General features: G+C 39.7%; 2 protein-coding genes across 10 annotated transcripts in view; one reads left to right on the plus strand and one right to left on the minus strand.

The window, feature by feature from the left end:
* Positions 1–17,729, minus strand: part of wdfy1 (WD repeat and FYVE domain containing 1) — a 1,176,431-nt gene that overhangs the window by 1,057,087 nt on the left and 101,615 nt on the right. The window lies entirely within an intron of this gene.
* kcne4 (potassium voltage-gated channel, Isk-related family, member 4) lies at positions 1,265–2,691 on the plus strand. The gene is made up of 2 exons (XM_022671094.2): positions 1,265–1,422; positions 1,982–2,691. Exon 2 carries the CDS (start codon positions 2,008–2,010, stop codon positions 2,533–2,535), a length of 528 nt encoding a protein of 175 aa, XP_022526815.2. The 5' UTR covers positions 1,265–1,422; positions 1,982–2,007; the 3' UTR covers positions 2,536–2,691.

A 17,729-nucleotide genomic window follows, 5' to 3' on the forward strand; every position in this document is an offset into this window, starting at 1 on the left:
AGTCTAATTAATATAATTACAGAGTTATGATGGATCTTCCCTCTGGTCTACACTGACGTGCGGCACTGAACGTGCGCTATGACCTTCACAGTCATCAGATCACAGCAACGCCTGTGGGAGGTTCTGAACAGTGATCTCCACCACTGCCATCATTAAAAACACCGGTAGAGAGAATGTGATAACATCCTATTAGCTGTTGTCTTTAGGCCTATCGACATAATTACATTATTGACTTTTCTTATAGTATATTGATATTTTTTGTTGACCTCAATATAAACAATTGTTTGCGAAGCCATGAGAGCACAGTAATATAAATGAGTCAGTAGCCAGATTTGCCTACAAACAGTAATTTAGTTTTATTTATGTTTTTAAACACCAAAAATGTATTTCTTCCATTCCCTTAAAACCCTAGTTTGAAAACACCTTAAATTCAGTTTCTTTTATATACGTAAGTCATTTGAAACGTTAAGAAAAACATATGGTATTGTTCAGTAAACAAAATGTGTTAAACGAACTAGAATACGTTTTATATTTTACATTTTTCAAAGTAACACCTCTTGCTAAGATTCAACATCTTCTCTCAGTCAGCTTTATGAGGTAGAGTCATCTGGAATTCAGGCTTTCAGTTAACAGCTGTGCTGAACTCATCAAGAGGTAATGACTTGAATTTCTTGCCTCTTAATGCGTTTGAGAGCATCAGTTGTAAAGTTGTGAAGAGGTAGAATTACAGGTATACAGTGAATAACCCTATTGAAGTAACATTCTAATATATATTATGACAAGAACTACCCAACTAAGTAAAGAAAATTCTTTTAAGAGCTTTTAAACAATCAAAAATGATGAAACTGGCTCTCATCAGGACCATCTCAGGAAAGGCACAGCAAGAGTTTCCTCTGTTGTACAGGATAACTTTATCAGAGTTACCAGCCTCAGAAACCGTAGGTTAACAGCTCTCCAGATGAGAGCATCTAAATGCTTCACGGAGTATTTTGGTTTGTTTAACACTTTTAAGTTTCTTCATGTCTTCTTATGTATTCCTTCATAGTCTGAATGACTTCAGTATTCATTTACAATGTAGGACATTTTTTTAAATCATGCTAAAGATAAAAACATTGAATGAGAATGTGTCTAAACTTTTGACTGGTAATGTATATTAATAAATCAAATAAAATTTAGCAAAATTAAATTTTACAATTTGATTTTGAGGAAAGCCCGTCCCGGACAAAGAAGTTCAGTTCGGTCAGTTCTGGCTCTGATCCACAGATCCACTTCTCCAGCAGCTGCTTCTCACGTGGTCTGTAACTCTGGAGGGTCAGTATATAAACCGACCCCCGCGCGCACTGTCCTTACAGACCCGAGGCACGAGGAACAGGCAGCGGAGTGGACAAAACATTAAGACCACAGGGAGAAGTTAAACTGCCGGTGAGTGAGTTGAGGCAGGTTTAGGTTGTTGTAGAATATTTTGCTTATTTTGCAGTTTTCGTTGTTTGGGGTGAACTGAAGTCATTACATTGCTAGTTACCACATTAAATCATGTTTTAAATAGACCACAACTGTAGAACAAAAGAAAAAAAAACTGAAAAAAATATTCTTTTTAGCATATATTTTTAATGTACTTTTTAAAACAGTTGTTATTATTTACTTATTAATATTCATTATTAAATGTACAACGTACTTTTTATTCATTTTTGATTATTTCATGTTATGTGTGTATATTGTATATATTTTTTTAGATCTCCCCTTTTTCTTAAGTTTTTACTTTTTTAAACTTATTTTCACAGATTTTTAAAAGATTTTCTTATTTTCATTTTTTATTTAGTTCTATTTATATTAACTTTTAAAGCATATATTTTTGTTTTAAATACTTATTTTAGATATATTAAACGTTTTAGTACTTTTTTATTTATTTATATGTATTTCTACTTTTCTTTTCTTTTTAAACTTTTCCTATTTTCTAATCTTTGTTTTTGATGTCCCGCAGCTCACGTGATTCCCCCCTGCTGAGGAATGGAGGGCGCGGGGAATGCGACGGCGCTGCGCGCGCTCTCCTTCCGGAACGCCGCGAGCACCCCGCAGGCGGGCGGGAGCGACGGGAACGCGTACCTGTATATTCTGATCGTCATGTCCTTCTATGGGATCTTCCTCGCCGGTATCATGTTCGGGTACGTGCGCTCCAAGCGGCGCGAGAAAAGGCGCAGCAACGTGTTCCGGCGGCTGATGCATGAGGAAGAGCAGCGGGAGTGGGGCGCGCGCCTAAAGAAGCACAGCCTGCCCGCGCTGGCCGGCCTCACCTTCTCCGCGCGCGCGCTGCCGCTGCCGGGCGGCCCGCTGGAGAGCCGCGTCCTCGCGCCGCTCGCGTGCGCGCTGTGCTCGGTGGAGCAGAGCAGCGTGAGCTCCCTCTGCTCGTCCGCGGACGCGCGCGCCATCATCGAGGAGGAGGCGGACAGCGGCACCGGGGAGGGGCTCGAGGAGCCGTGCCGGGAAAGCGTCGCGAGCAACGGCGCATCCGCGGAGAACCTCCGCGCGGCGCCGTGAGACCCGCCAGAACCCGAGAACTGCTGAGGGAGCCGCGCCCGGGTTCTGACCCCGCCCGGGGATCAACAGGCAGCTGACCGGCCGCGACACCGACACCCTGGACCCAACTTGAAGTTCTGAACTCATTTCTTTATATATTAAAAAAACTTTTTAAAACCTTTTTTGTTACATTTTTTTTTACATGTAATAACGAAGTAATTTGTTTTTTAACGAGTACACGCCTGAAAGTGCGGAGAATGTGCACATTCTGTACAAACTGTTGTGTATATATTGGTTTACACTCGCTGAATTTATTTAAAACGCACTTTGTGACTTTATTCATTTTGTTAAAAACTGAATAAAAAAGTTTGAGCTCATTTTGGCGCACTTCTCCTATTTGGGCAGCAGGTGGCAGTCAACAATCAATCAAACAAGCAGTTTAACCCTCTATGGCAGGGGTCACCAACATGGTGCCCGCGGGCACCAGGTAGCCCGCAAGGACCTTATGAGTAGCCCGCAGGCCTGGTCTAAAAATAGCATTTTTGTTGCTATTCTTTTTTTTTTTTAATCACAGTTGCATTGATGTAATTTTAGATTATATTACATTAATATTAGCTTAGAGATAGCCTATAGTTTATATATTATTATACAATATAATGTAATATAATATGTAATATTATATTAAAATATAATATAAAATGTAAACACTTGCAGAGATTTATAATAATAGTGTTGCCTATTGATATCTGTGTCTTCACATAGATGAATGTCATTAATTATTAATAATAACATATAATTAAAGGTAAATTGAGAAAATATGTAATTTCACGAGTGTGTATCAAACTGGTAGCCGTTCGCATTAATTGGTACCCAAGAAGTAGCTCTCAGGTTCAAAAAGGTTGGTGACCCCTGCTCTATGGTATGATGTTGCTTTCAGGCATCAAGCACTTTTCGATTATTGCATTCTCCTTTTAACTGTTTTTTTTTTTAGGACTATTTTGTTTTCATTTTCTTACTAAAATATTGTTTTTTAGTTTTTTTTTGCCTCAGGGCAACATTATGCAGTTACATAACAAGGCAATCATGAAAAGCAGTGGTTCTTACATTGTGAGGAATATATAAACAGGGATCCCCAAGCTCTCAAAAAGTAGGCTCATTTTTTTAAATCATGCATTAGAGGGTTAAATGAATAAGGCCACTTAGGGTGTGTTTATACTTGTCAGCTTGTGTTTGTTTCAATTATAAAAGAATTCTGGTCAGATCGTGCTATTAGTGCTATTAGTGCTGTTATTAGTGCTATTAGTATTAGTGCAGTTTATAAGAGTAAGGCCAAATCCCGTTTCTCTTTTGTACTCCTAATTTTTTTTTTGAGCTAATTGGTTGATATAGGTATGTTAGGATTGGGCCTAATAGCTGTAATTTTGGAGCCATACAACCCACTTAGCATCTTCATGGCAACCAGTACAATATGCCCACAGGGTATGAGAACAATACAACAAAAAATAAAGATAGATTATAGACTATTCAGCTTATAACATACATGAACACAGTGGTTAGTAAAGAAGAAACATATTGTACTCCTAAAATACACAGCACACAGTAAACCCACACCTCAAATTAAGTCTGTTTTATCCAACATTTCCACTACTTTTACCACTACCTTTATTTAGATTACGGTTTGTGGCCTCATATACATTAAAACAGGGATCTCAGAATTGATGCAACTCAAAATAGATAAAGTTTTGTCTGTTGCCATTAACCGCTTCTTTTTCACTGGCTTCTAGCACAGTATAGTTGCATACTGCTTGGCCTCTATGTTGTAGGCTGTAAGAGCAAACATCATTTATGAGATGCTAGCAGTGTTTTGGCTATATGCTGTACTGTTTACTCTATTTCAAATCTCTATGTTACTTAAAATAAATAAAAAGAATACAAATCTATTTTATTCCCCTGACCATAAAATTATAAGTAGAATTATTGTGCTAAGCAACATTGATTAAATGAATAAAAAAGCACTTTTCAGAAAACTTTTTAAGTTTTCAGAAAGCATTACTTACTTTTAGGCAACATTACCTCAAGTGATTTAAGTAAAGTAAGACTTTTGACAGTAAAAACATATACATTAAGAAATAAGGGACAGTTAATTGAAACATTTCTAGAACTTATCCTCAATAAAATATCCTCAAGTTTAGTCACAAAGACTTTTTTAAGCCATTCAGAGGTGAACTTGTTTGTGTGTTTTGGGTCATTGTCCTGCTGTAGAACCCAAGTACACCTGAGCTTGAGGTCAAGGACAGATGGCCGGACATTCTCCTTCAGTATTGTCTGTTAAACAGCAGAATTTCTAGTTCCATCTACAGCAAGCAAAGCAGCCCCAGACCATCACACTACCAGTTTGATGTTCTTTTTCTGAAATTTTGTGTCAGTTTTATGCCAGATGTTACGGGATATAAATTCCATAAAATTCCACTTTTGTCTCATCAGTCCAAAGAATATTTACCCAAAGTCCTGGGGATCATCAAGATGTTTTCTGGCAACTGTAGGACGGCTCATGTGTTCTTTTTGGTCAGCAACTCTCCCAGTCTCCTTTAATTATTAAATGCTTAATACTGAACTGAACTGAGGCGAGTGAGACCTGCAATTCTTTAAATGCTGTTCTGAGTTCTTTTGTGACCTCCTGGATGAGTTGTCCATGCCCTTTTGGAATAATTTCGGCTGGCCGGCCACTCCTGGGAAGGTTCACCAGTGTTCCATGTTTTCTCCATTTGTGAATAATAGCTCTGATTGTGGTCTGCTGGAGTCTCAAAGCCTTAAAAATGATTTTGTAACATTCTTTTTTAGACTGACAAATGATCAATGGCTTTGTTTTCTAGTCAGTTTTTAAATTTCTTCAGATCAAAGCATAATGTGTTGCATTTTGAGATCTTTTATCTGTTTCATGTTGTCAGACAGGTTCTAAGTGATTTCTTGATTCTACAGGTCTGGCAGTAATCAGGCCTGGTTGTGGTTAGTAGTGAAACTGAACTCAGCTTTCCAAAAAAAATTGATTAATCACTGTTAATATATGGGGGAACAAACACCTTTTCACAAAGGGCTAAATTGGTTTGGATAGTTTTTTCCCTAAATAAATGAAATAATCATTTAAAAAGTGCTTTTTATATTTACTCAGGTTGTCTTTGTTTAATATTAAAGCTTGTTGGATCTGAAAAATGTATTTATGGCAAAAATGCAAAAACGAATAAAATCTGTAAAGAGGCAAATACTTTTTCACGCCACTATATATACTGTATCTACCCCAGACAAAACACACTTAGCTTTGTTATCGAAAGAGACTCTCTGTGTGGTTTAAGTTAAGACCTTTAAAGAACTATCCAGTAATAGAAGAATAGTTCATTTAAGACCTAAAGTGGTTCCTCTAGGGTTTCTTGGCACCTTCATAGATTAAGAGTGAAAGTTTCCATAACATTTTAATCCCGGTTTATCCTTAATCACAACAAACTGTTTAGTCACCATGTTCTTCTTCAGTTTATCAGCCTGTGGAAATGACATCAGAGGGGTAACTGCTCTTCTTCATACCCTCACTCCCTCCCCTTTTCCCATTTCTCAACTCAAGTGTGCAATGGAAAGTTCTGGAGGTCTGAATGGACGGCTTCCAAAAGTTCTGCAGTGTCTGTGAGGCATTAACCAGTGACGAACGTTCCTCTCCAGTATTACAGTTAAATGGTTGCTGTTTACAGTGCTATCATTTAGTAAGAAGATTTGAACTCTGCTGTGTTGTGTTTATTTTATGTTAAATAGTTTTGTGTTCTATGTAACATAGAACATAGTGCACCCACTATCAGACCTCACCCCAACTCCCATAATTCACCTGTACCCACTGTCAGACCTCACTACAACTCCCATAATTCACCTGTACCCACTATCAGACCTCCTCGCTACAACTCCCATAATTCACCTGCACCCACTATCAGACCTCAATACAACTCCCATAATTCACCTGTACCCACTATCAGACCTCACTCCAACTCCCATAATTCACCTGTACCCACTATCAGACCTCACTACAACTCCCATAATTCACCTGTACCCACTATCAGACCTCCTCACTCCAACTCCCATAATTCACCTGCACCCACTATTAGACCTCACTACAACTCCCATAATTCACCTGCATCCACTATCAGACCTCACTACAACTCCCATAATTCATGTGCACCCACTATCAGACCTCACTACAACTCCCATAATTCACCTGCACCCACTATCAGACCTCCTTACTCCAACTCCCATAATTCACCTGCACCCACTATCAGACCTCCTTACTCCAACTCCCATAATTCACCTGCACCCACTATCAGACCTCCTTACTCCAAGTCCCTTAATTCAACTGCTTCCACTATCAGACCTCACTACAACTCCCATAATTCTCGTCACTCCCTGCTATTAGCAAGCTGGACAGTGCTCAGCTTCACTTATAAACAACACTTCACAGCTGATACATAACACTTCATGATTCATTTATATACTGATGTCTCATGACTTGTGGCAAACTGGTCACATTTTCCGCAATAACCCAATAGGTGGGTAATTGGTTTGATGCCCACTTTGCTTGTCGTTTCCAGGAAGATGATAATGAAGCTGAAGTTTTTGGTAATGATATGAAGAGCACTCACTGCAGCGTTCCGCACTAAAGAAATGACGCAAAGGGAGCCTCCAAGATTGTTCTTCCGCTGAGGAGCTTTACTCACATTACTCTCTCTCTGTCACACTGCCACATTTCCGCTTCACACACACACACACACACACATGCTCACGCAATTGCATTATCCTCACTGTTAAAATAAACAAGTACAGAATCTCTGATCCATAATAAATTCTGTTTTTACAAAACAGTAAATTTCAATAATTCAACGTTTTATCACAGCTCATGGTTTATACACACGCCGGAAGAGCCGTGATGTTAGATATTCATTCACATGCCCTCTCTTAACTTAGACTGTGGTAACACACACACGCACACACTCACACACACACACACATATATACACACACTTGGGCTTAGAAGCAGCTTGCTCTGTGAGGGAGAGAGGAGGATGTGTGTCATTCATTTCCTCTACTGGGAGCAGAGTTCACCCAGCATGAGTCACACTGACCTATCTCTCCTCCTGCATCTCTCCTTCTCCCTCTCTCTCCCTCTCTCTCCCCCTCTCTCTCTTTCTCTCTCTCCTCCAACAACCCCCTCTCATACACACACACACCACTCTCTCTCCCAGTTTCTCTGATCTACAGCTCATCTATTCCAGCTAATTCAAATTCTTAATAAAAAATGTCTTTGTTCCATGGAGACCAAATGTTTGTCATCTATCTATCTATCTATCTATCTATCTATCTATCTATCTATCTATCTGTCTGTCTGTCTGTCTGTCTGTCTGTCTGTCTGTCTGTCCATCCCTCCGTCTGTCTGTCCACCCACGCAGCCAGCCAGGTAACAAGCTAACCAGCTAGGCATCCATTCAGTCATCCAGCCAGAAAAACAGCCAGATAAACAGATAGACAGCTGACATTTCATCCACCTAATTATCCATTCAGCCAGCCAACCAGGTAACCAACTAGCTTTTGATACATCCAGCCAACAGTTGGTCTTCCCTAATTCAGCCAGCCATTCATTCAGCAAACTAACAAGCTAGCCATCCATTCATCAATTCAGCCAAACACTGAGCTAGCCTTCCATCCATCCATCCAGCCAGCTAACAAGCTAGCCTTCCATTCATCAATCCAGCCAAACAGAGAGCTAACCAGCTAGCCTTCCATCCATCCAGCCAGCCAGCTAACCAGCTAGCCTTCCAGCCAGCCAGCTAACAAGCTAGCCTGCCATTCATCAATCCAGCCAAACACTGAGCTAACCAGCTAGCCTTCCATCCAGCCAGCTAACAAGCTAGCCTGCCATTCATCAATCCAGCCAAACACTGAGCTAACCAGCTAGCCTTCCATCCATCCAGCCAGCCAGCTAACAAGCTAGCCTTCCATTTATCAATCCAGCCAAACAGAGAGCTAACCAGCTAGCCTTCCATCCATCCAGCCAGCTAACAAGCTAGCCTGCCATTCATCAATCCAGCCAGACACTGAGCTAACCAGCTAGCCTTCCATCCATCCAGCCAGCCAGCTAACAAGCTAGCCTTCCATTTATCAATCCAGCCAAACAGAGAGCTAACCAGCTAGCCTTCCATCCATCCAGCCAGCTAACAAGATAGCCTGCCATTCATCAATCCAGCCAAACACTGAGCTAACCAGCTAGCCATCCATCCATCCAGCCAGCTAACAAGCTAGCCTTCCATTTATCAATCCAGCCAAACACTGAGCTAACCAGCTAGCCTTCCATCCATCCATCCAGCCAGCTAACAAGCTAGCCTGCTATTCATCAATCCAGCCAAACACTGAGCTAACCAGCTAGCCTTCCATCCATCCATCCAGCCAGCTAACAAGCTAGCCTTCCATTCATCAATCCAGCCAAACAGAGAGCTAACCAGCTAGCCTTCCATCCATCCAGCCAGCTAACCAGCTAGCCTTCCAGCCAGCCAGCTAACAAGCTAGCCTGCCATTCATCAATCCAGCCAAACACTGAGCTAACCAGCTAGCCTTCCATCCATCCATCCATCCATCCAGCCAGCTAACAAGCTAACCTTCCATTCATCAATCCAGCCAAACAGAGAGCTAACCAGCTAGCCTTCCATCCATCCATCCAGCCAGCTAACAAGCTAGCCTTCCATTCATCAATCCAGCCAAACAGAGAGCTAACCAGCTAGCCTTCCATCCATCCAGCCAGCCAGCTAACAAGCTAGCCTTCCATTCATCAATCCAGCCAAACAGAGAGCTAACCAGCTAGCCTTCCATCCATCCAGCCAGCTAACCAGCTAGCCTTCCATCCAGCCAGCTAACAAGCTAGCCTGCCATTCATCAATCCAGCCAAACACTGAGCTAACCAGCTAGCCTTCCATCCATCCAGCCAGCCAGCTAACAAGCTAGCCTTCCATTTATCAATCCAGCCAAACAGAGAGCTAACCAGCTAGCCTTCCATCCATCCAGCCAGCTAACAAGCTAGCCTGCCATTCATCAATCCAGCCAAACACTGAGCTAACCAGCTAGCCTTCCATCCATCCATCCAGCCAGCTAACAAGCTAACCTTCCATTTATCAATCCAGCCAAACACTGAGCTAACCAGCTAGCCTTCCATCCATCCATCCAGCCAGCTAACAAGCTAGCCTGCTATTCATCAATCCAGCCAAACACTGAGGACACTCAAGAGCAGATAAGCATGAGGGATCATCAGAGGGGTTACTGCTCTTCTCCAGCCCCTCACTCCCTCTCCCTTTAAATTGAATTTATTAAAAGAAAAAATCTATTATAAAAAGTGTTTGCCCCCTAAAGCTAATAACTTGGTTTGGCAACCCTTGGCAAAAACTGCAATTAAGTGTAACTGTCAAAGAGTCTTTCACATCTCTGAGGAAGAATTTTGGCTCCACTCTTCTTTAAAGAATTGTTGTAATTTAGACACATTGGCGGGTTTTCCAGCATAAACAGCTTGTTTAAGATCATCCACAGCATCTTAATCAGACCTTGAATAGGCCACTCCAACACCTTCATTTAGTTTTTTTAAGTCTTTCAGAGGTGGACTTGCTGGAGTGCTTCAGATCATTCTCCTGTTGCAGAACCCAAGTAAGCCTGAGTTTAAGGTCACAAAATTATGGCAGGATATTCTACTTAGACAGCGAAATTCATGATTTTATATAGTAGAGCTAATCTTTCAGTTCCTGAAGCAGCAAAACTGCCCCAGACCATCACACTACCACCACCATGTTTTACTGTAGGTATAATGATCTTTTTCTGAAATATCATGTTAATTTTACGCCTAATGTAATGGGACACACACCTGAGACAAGCCTTAATGTTATTTTTGCTGAGCAGTGTTTTTTTGCCATGCAGACAATTTTTTGTCTAATCTTGTGGTGGAGTAATGAACGCTGACCTAATTGAGGCAAGTAAGGCCTGCAGATCTTTGGATGTTGTTAATGGGTCTTTTGTGACCTCTTAGATGAGTTTTTGCTGTGCTCTTGGGGTAATTTGGTCAGCTGGCCACTCCTGGGAAGGATCACCACTATTCCATGTTTTCACTATTTCTGGATTATGGCTCTCACTGTGGTTTGCTGGAAGTTGTTAGAAATGGCTTTAAATTCTTCTCTAGACTGATAGATCTCAATTACTTTCTTTCTCTTAGCTTTTGAGTATCTTTCGGTCTATTTTGTTTTGTCAGGCAGGTTGTATTTTAAGGCATTTGTTGATTGAGAACAGGTATGGCAGTAATCAGGCCTGAGTTATGTTTTAACTGGGGGGCAAACACTTTTTTACAGAGGGCCATGGAGGTTTGGAACTTTTTCTTACCTAATAATTAAAAAGGAAATCATTTAAAAACTGCATTTTGTGTTTACTTGTGTTATCTGTAACTAATATATGAAACTAGTTTAATGAAATGAAACATTTAAGAGTGATAAACATGCAAAAAAATAAGAAATCATGAAGAGGGCAAACACCACTGCATCTATCTACTATTTGTCATGCACACATTGAATGATAAAGCACTCACCAATATCAACACACACACACACACACATCTGTCTAATTCTGCCCCTTCTAATGAGTGTTTCCATGGCAACTTGCAGGTGGATGAGGTTGATGTGTGTGTGTGTGTGTGTGTGTGTGTGTGTGTGTGTGTGTGTGTGTGTGTGTGTGTGTGTGTGTGCGTGTGTGTGTGTGTTCAATTAACCTATAACGAAAATCAAACTAGCAACCATCACATCCGGGCTTTAATTAAGTGCTTGACGCAAGCATCCTCTAATAAGCAGTAATATTAAAATTCCTGCTTTAAAGCCATCTCTCACACACATACCCACACACACACACCTACACACACACACACGCACACACTCACTCACACACGCACACACTCTCACACACACTCACTCACACAGACTGAACATGGGTCATCTGTAGTCTTTTTTCAATTTTGCATGGAATTTTACAGTTTTTTTCCAGATTGGTGAAGCTCCGCCCATTTTTGCTCGTGAAAGACTCCACCTCTCTAACATGCTCTTTTTATGCTCAGGCATGTGTTATTTGTGAGAAGCTTGTTCCTATTGCAGCTGTTTTTATCAGTAAGACTTACTTTTCCAGACTTTTGTTGCCCTTTCCCAACTTACTTGAGATGTGTTGCAGATATCAAGCTCTAAATTAATTCATGTTTTTCATTTTAGATTTAGCAAATCATTCCATTCAGTTTTTTATGCTTATTTATCTATATTTTACACATCGTCCCAACTTTTGTGAATAGGGATAATAATTTTTTCAAGACAATAAAAAGTATTATGTGTATCGATGTGAATCAAAAAGGATTATATACAATGACATGCCAATTATCACGGGCAAAGGACTAGTACCATGTCCCATGACTTTTGCCATGTCTAAAGAAATAAAGCCAAAGAACACTGCACTCACCTCTGGAATGAGTGTGTGTGGAGTCTCTAGGAGTAACTGTTCTGCCCCCTCGCACTATTTTGGTTAAAAAAAAGGCATTGCTAAAGAGGGGCAAAAAAGAGACAAGACAAATTCCTTTTGGCTGCACTTTCTTTGTGTAAGAAAGCATGGGCGTGGCAGTGGGGGGAAAAGTGGACACCCAGGGCCCAAGTGGGGAGAGGGGCCCATAAAATCCTGATTTTTTTTTTTTCGCTCATGTTCCTTGTGTACTGGCATGGATAGGGGCCCACTAACATTGAAAGTGTACAGGGCCCAGAATTTTTGCCCCTTTTCTTCAAACAACCTAGGACCCTAATTTGCAATCTAAAAGGCATGTCAGCGTGTCTTTGCTATCGTAACGATGGGAAAAGTATGCCTTGCAAAGTTCAAAACACAATAATTGTAATGCACTAACATACTGACGTACTAATTTTCTTAATTAATCATGGGCGGGTCACATGCCACTTTGGCAGATTCATTTTTTTTACATACTTTTGTTTTAAAATTTTATTCCATTTTCTCCGCAATTTACAAGGCTAATTACCCAACCCACTCATTAGGACTCCCCCTATCACTAGTGATGCCCCGACACACCAGGAGGCTGTTAGCTCCTCTGTCCCTTCCACACCCAGCTCTAACGGAGGTTCTCAGGTCAACAACTACACTACCCAGAATGCACCACCCGCTGACATCACGCACTCACCTGGTCACGTGACACCTCACCTGCTTCCTCCAGGAAGTCTCGAATACTGATTACTGGCACTATAAAAGAGCACACCACACACACACACACACGCCGCGTATTGTAGGTTCTCCTCATTACAAAGCGGTTCTATATCTCTTGTCTCTGTTTATCTCGTGTATGACCTTGCTTTTGTTTTCTCGACGCCGATTATTGCCTTTGCCTCTGATATTGGATTGCTTGTGTATTACCTGGACTGTGTTTTCACTACTGCCTCTTGGATTACCTCTGATATTGGATATCTCGTGTATGAACTCTGGACTGTCTCTCGTTTATTTTATGGTTTTGTCTACATTGCTCCTGTTATTGGTGATTACCCATTTTTCTGTACCGACTACGTCTTACATCTGTTTATTTTATAATAAAAAAACTTTTATCAGTATCTGCACGTGTCTGCATTCTGTACTAGTCATGACAGGTAAAGACTAGCACGTGCCTCTTCTAAAACATTACTCGGATCCAATACATCTCACAGCTCACAGCAAGGCCATTTGTGCTCTCTCAGGGTTCCAGCAGCTGATGGCAAGCTGCATGACCGGGATTCAAACAAGTGATCTCTTGATCATCTCCTGTGACAGGGCTATAGACCGCTGGACCACTCGGAGCCTCCAGCGGATTGTTATTTTAATGGCGCAGTGCTTTTGCGCTTTGCAGCAGAGGAAACCGACCTGCTCAACTTGTTTCTGATTTAAGGTTAAATACAAATCCTTTAAAAGATTAAAAGATAATATTTTTCTTCCGTGGAGGAATTCATTTTTTAAATAACCCTCCAAATCCTGCAAATCCTGATGACACACATTGGATCATTTTTGACGTCATTGTCGGTGTTTATCTTTCTGCTATGAGGCCTTGAAGGCTTTTTTTCCCTTCTTCTTCTGAACCTCGCATTCCCAGAGCATCAGTATGAGAGAGAGGGAATCTCTCCAAATCCCACCCACACAAAACAACAAGCCCCCCCGAGGGTCCTGACTTCAGACAGGATGCCGTGCTCACCGTGTGATTGGGTAAATAAAGCTCGTGAAGAAGACTCAGCTGAGCTGTCAGCTCTGTGATCCTCAGCATCCTCAGCATCTTTTGATTCTCAATTTAACATGCTGCAGGGTCTAATACTGCATGTTTTTGCGGTTTAAAAGATGGTGTGTGTGTGTGTGTGTGTGTGTATTGTAGGCTATGTTACCGGTAATGAGAGCTAGAATGGACACGGTTGAAAAGAGCGATCAGTACAGAGGGGGATGACTCACTGGCAGAGAATATTTATAGAATGAACATGCACACACACACACACACACACACACACACACACACACACTCAAACAGACTCAAAATGAAAGAGAGAAAAGAGAGAGAGAAAGAAAAAGCGAAAGAGAGAGAGAGAGAGAGAGAGAGAGAGAGAGACTAATAGAGAGCCTGTAATGAGATCCTCACAAATCCTCACAGAACACACCCACACACATAGTAATATAAATTCTACAGCAATTAACCAACCAAGTCACAAACCCTATTATCTACAGCCTCAATTCCAAAATGCCTGGTTCGCTGTGTAAAATGTAAATAAATGTATGCAAACACAGAATAAAGTGATTCCAAATGTCACAGACCCACATTTTATTCACAATAGAACATTAAAACACATAATACATTTCACCTCATTTTATTTTCAATGAGTTTTAGCCCTGAGAAGATGGCACTGTTAAAATAGTGGATGGTGTTGAAATGTGGCTTCTTCTCTGCATGATTCAGCTTTATCCACGGTGAACTGTGTTTACAGAGAGTAATCATTTCTGTAGATATTCGTGAACCAGTGCAGTGATTTCCAGTATAGAATCCCCAGCTGGCATTTCAACGTTGAATAAATGTTGAATCAACGTTGATCAACATTGAAGTTATGGTTGAATCAACGTTGAATCAAATGTTGATTTTGAAAAGTGAATCAATTATGACAGGGCTGTCCAAACTACGGCCCGCGGGCCATTTGCGTCCCGTTTCCTTTTTTGGAGCGGCCCGCGAGGTATTATTCAAAGTTTGAACGCTAGGTGTCAGAAACGAGCCAAACAGTCTAAAAGTGGAGAGAGTGCGCATTTCTAGCGCAGAAAAACGGGCCAAAGAGTCTAAAAGTTGCCGTAATTAAGGAGTTTAATATTAAGAGACATCATGAAATTAAACATCAATTTGAAAAATCTTAGTTTACACAACACTGTCAAATATAAAGATAGTAAATCAAGTAAAATGGTGTGTAAATGAAAGTAATCAGGAAAATGTATTATTTAAAGTGGTATATTTCATTATTTGTTGTATTATTTGTCTGTGGCCCGTGACTTCAAATATATTTCTCCTTCTGGCCCCCAACAAAAAAAGTTTGGACACCCCTGAACTATGATATAGCAACGTTGTTTCAACGTCATACGTTCAACCTTTAATAAACCATAGCTTACTAAAACTATAAAATCCTATGGTTAAAAAAAGTGTTAACAATAAACTTACGTCACTGTAGTAAAGCTGAGTATAAAGAAAGTTACTCACCACTACCAATCTGATTCAACATCTGATCTCAAAAACACTAAACTATTAGAAAAAACAGTAAAACTATTAGAACATATGAACTTGATGTTAAATTAAAAAGCAGTTACTGCAAATAGAAGTAAAACACAGTTTAATTCCTCCATCCAACCGTTTTTAGAAATTATATGCTGATGAAACGTAAAATGCTAATTTAACCCTTGTGTGGTGTTCATATTTTTGTTACTCGTTTACTTTGTTACTTGTATTTGATTCAGCAAAATTAAGCAATTTTACATTAAAATGCTTTACACATGCTTGCTTCACCTAAATTTAAAAAATTAATAAACAGCTTACATGGTTAATATTTGCCCTTTACACATGCTTGCTACTCTTTTTTTATTAATTTTTTAATAAAATGTAAAAGAAAATGAATTAAACTCAAGATATGAGTAGAAAATTTGTTCAGTTACAAATTTACAAATGAAGCAATGTTTATTAGACCTTGGCCAAACATACTGTATGTAATATAAATGTGTGTGCCTGAGCCAATGCCAATGAGTTTGAGTTAGAAAAAATATATTTTTGGATCATTTTATGAAAAACACCACAAAGAAGGTTGAGAACATTACGTTGATTCAACATTAAAAATTCAATGTTAGCACAACCATTGAACATTAAATGTTGATTTAACGTTGTTTCAACGTTGAAACATCAACATACATCATTTTAGTCATATTTCAACCACATTTCAACGTTGAAGGTCGGTTGTGTTCCAGCTGGGTCAGTACAGGCTGTTATTAATGTAGTGCTGCCTGAGGGCCCAAAGATCACCAACATCCAGTACTCACTGTCAGCCTTGATTCATACACACATGGATATCTCAGATTCTCTGAATCTTTTGATTTTATTATGGGCTGTAGACGGTGGAATATCCAAAGTCTTCACGACTTCACGATGAGGAACAGTTTTCTGAAATAGTTCCATATTTTTTTTTACTCTAAAATGCTCTTTTTATACCCAGATGCTTTATAAGCAACAACTTATTTCCCAGCCTTTTGTTGCCCTGTTTCAACTTTTTAAAAGATGTGTTGCTGCTATTTTTGATTAGATGATTTTGAACTCTGCTATATGTCCTCTATTTTCTTTTGTGCATAAAATTATCACTTTTTTGGCAACCATGTTGGTTTTATTTCTTCAACAAACCCTAATAATAATAATAATAATATTTTCTGTTTCAGTTCATAACGACTCATAATAATAAAAAATATATAAACAAATGAATCAAATAAACAAATAAAAAATGAGTCGTAGTGTTAGTACACTTTTTGGATTTGTTAACCGTTTAAAGTAATATCTTTTTACGTATAGGACCACATGGTTGCCAGGGTTACAGAAGTTAGTAGTTGCGGTTGCCAGGGGTTACTGGCTGACAGCCACCTCTCCAGCTCATCCTACCTTCTCCCAGGAGACCCCACCCCCCCCAGTCACCATGACAACTGAAGAACACTAATATGCAGAATTCAGCTTTGAGGAGAGCTGTGTGTGTGTGTGTTAATTTTATTCATGGTGGTGAAGTTAAAACCTGTTTGTGAAAATAAAGGAACATCTGCACAGATTATAATTTATTCACTTATAATTACTAATACCAAAAGGACCCTTTTTTTCTCCTGATAAACATCTCCACATCTCTGTGCTCTGTTTGCTTTAATAGCCTTTTTTCTTTACATTTCAGTACAGTGGCAAAAAAAAAAGCTCACATACTTTTTTTTTTATTTTTTTTTTAATTATTATTTTATGTATTTATGGAGAATAACTTTAAAAACTCTGTAGTGCTGGTGGATAAAGAGTTGATGACCTAAAAGAAGCTAATGAAGTGTTAGCATACCTGGAGCCTATTTGGTTGATAAAATGATTCAAACTTTTTTAGTTTGCTAAAAAATTAATTTGTGACCCATTCCTCACTAGAAAAAGCTTTTATAGGATATACAGTCAAAAATGGGTTACAAACTGATTTTAAAGGCATTAGAATTTCACCAGTCTACAGGCAAATCTTCTACAAATGGAAACAATTTGGGACTGAGGCTACTCTGCCAAGAAGTGGAACCCAGTCAAAATGACCACAAGAGCACAACGGAGACTCATCTATGAGATAAAGACACAACCCTGAGGGACAGACACGGATTTGAAGGCATTGTTGGTACAGGGTCACATCTATGTTAATAAGTCTACAGTTCCTGTAAAAGAGCACATTAACACTCCACAATGAGACCCGCAAAATATTTAGTGGACAGACGACACTAAGATTGAATTATTGCTGCACTACATCTGGCATAAGAAAGGCAAATTAGAATTAAAACATAATCAAAACTGTAAAACGTGGTGGAGGGAACATCATGATTGGACCTGCCTT

This window comes from Astyanax mexicanus, chromosome 18 (genome assembly GCF_023375975.1).
Source record: "Astyanax mexicanus isolate ESR-SI-001 chromosome 18, AstMex3_surface, whole genome shotgun sequence".
Classification (NCBI taxonomy): Eukaryota; Metazoa; Chordata; class Actinopteri; order Characiformes; family Acestrorhamphidae; genus Astyanax; species Astyanax mexicanus.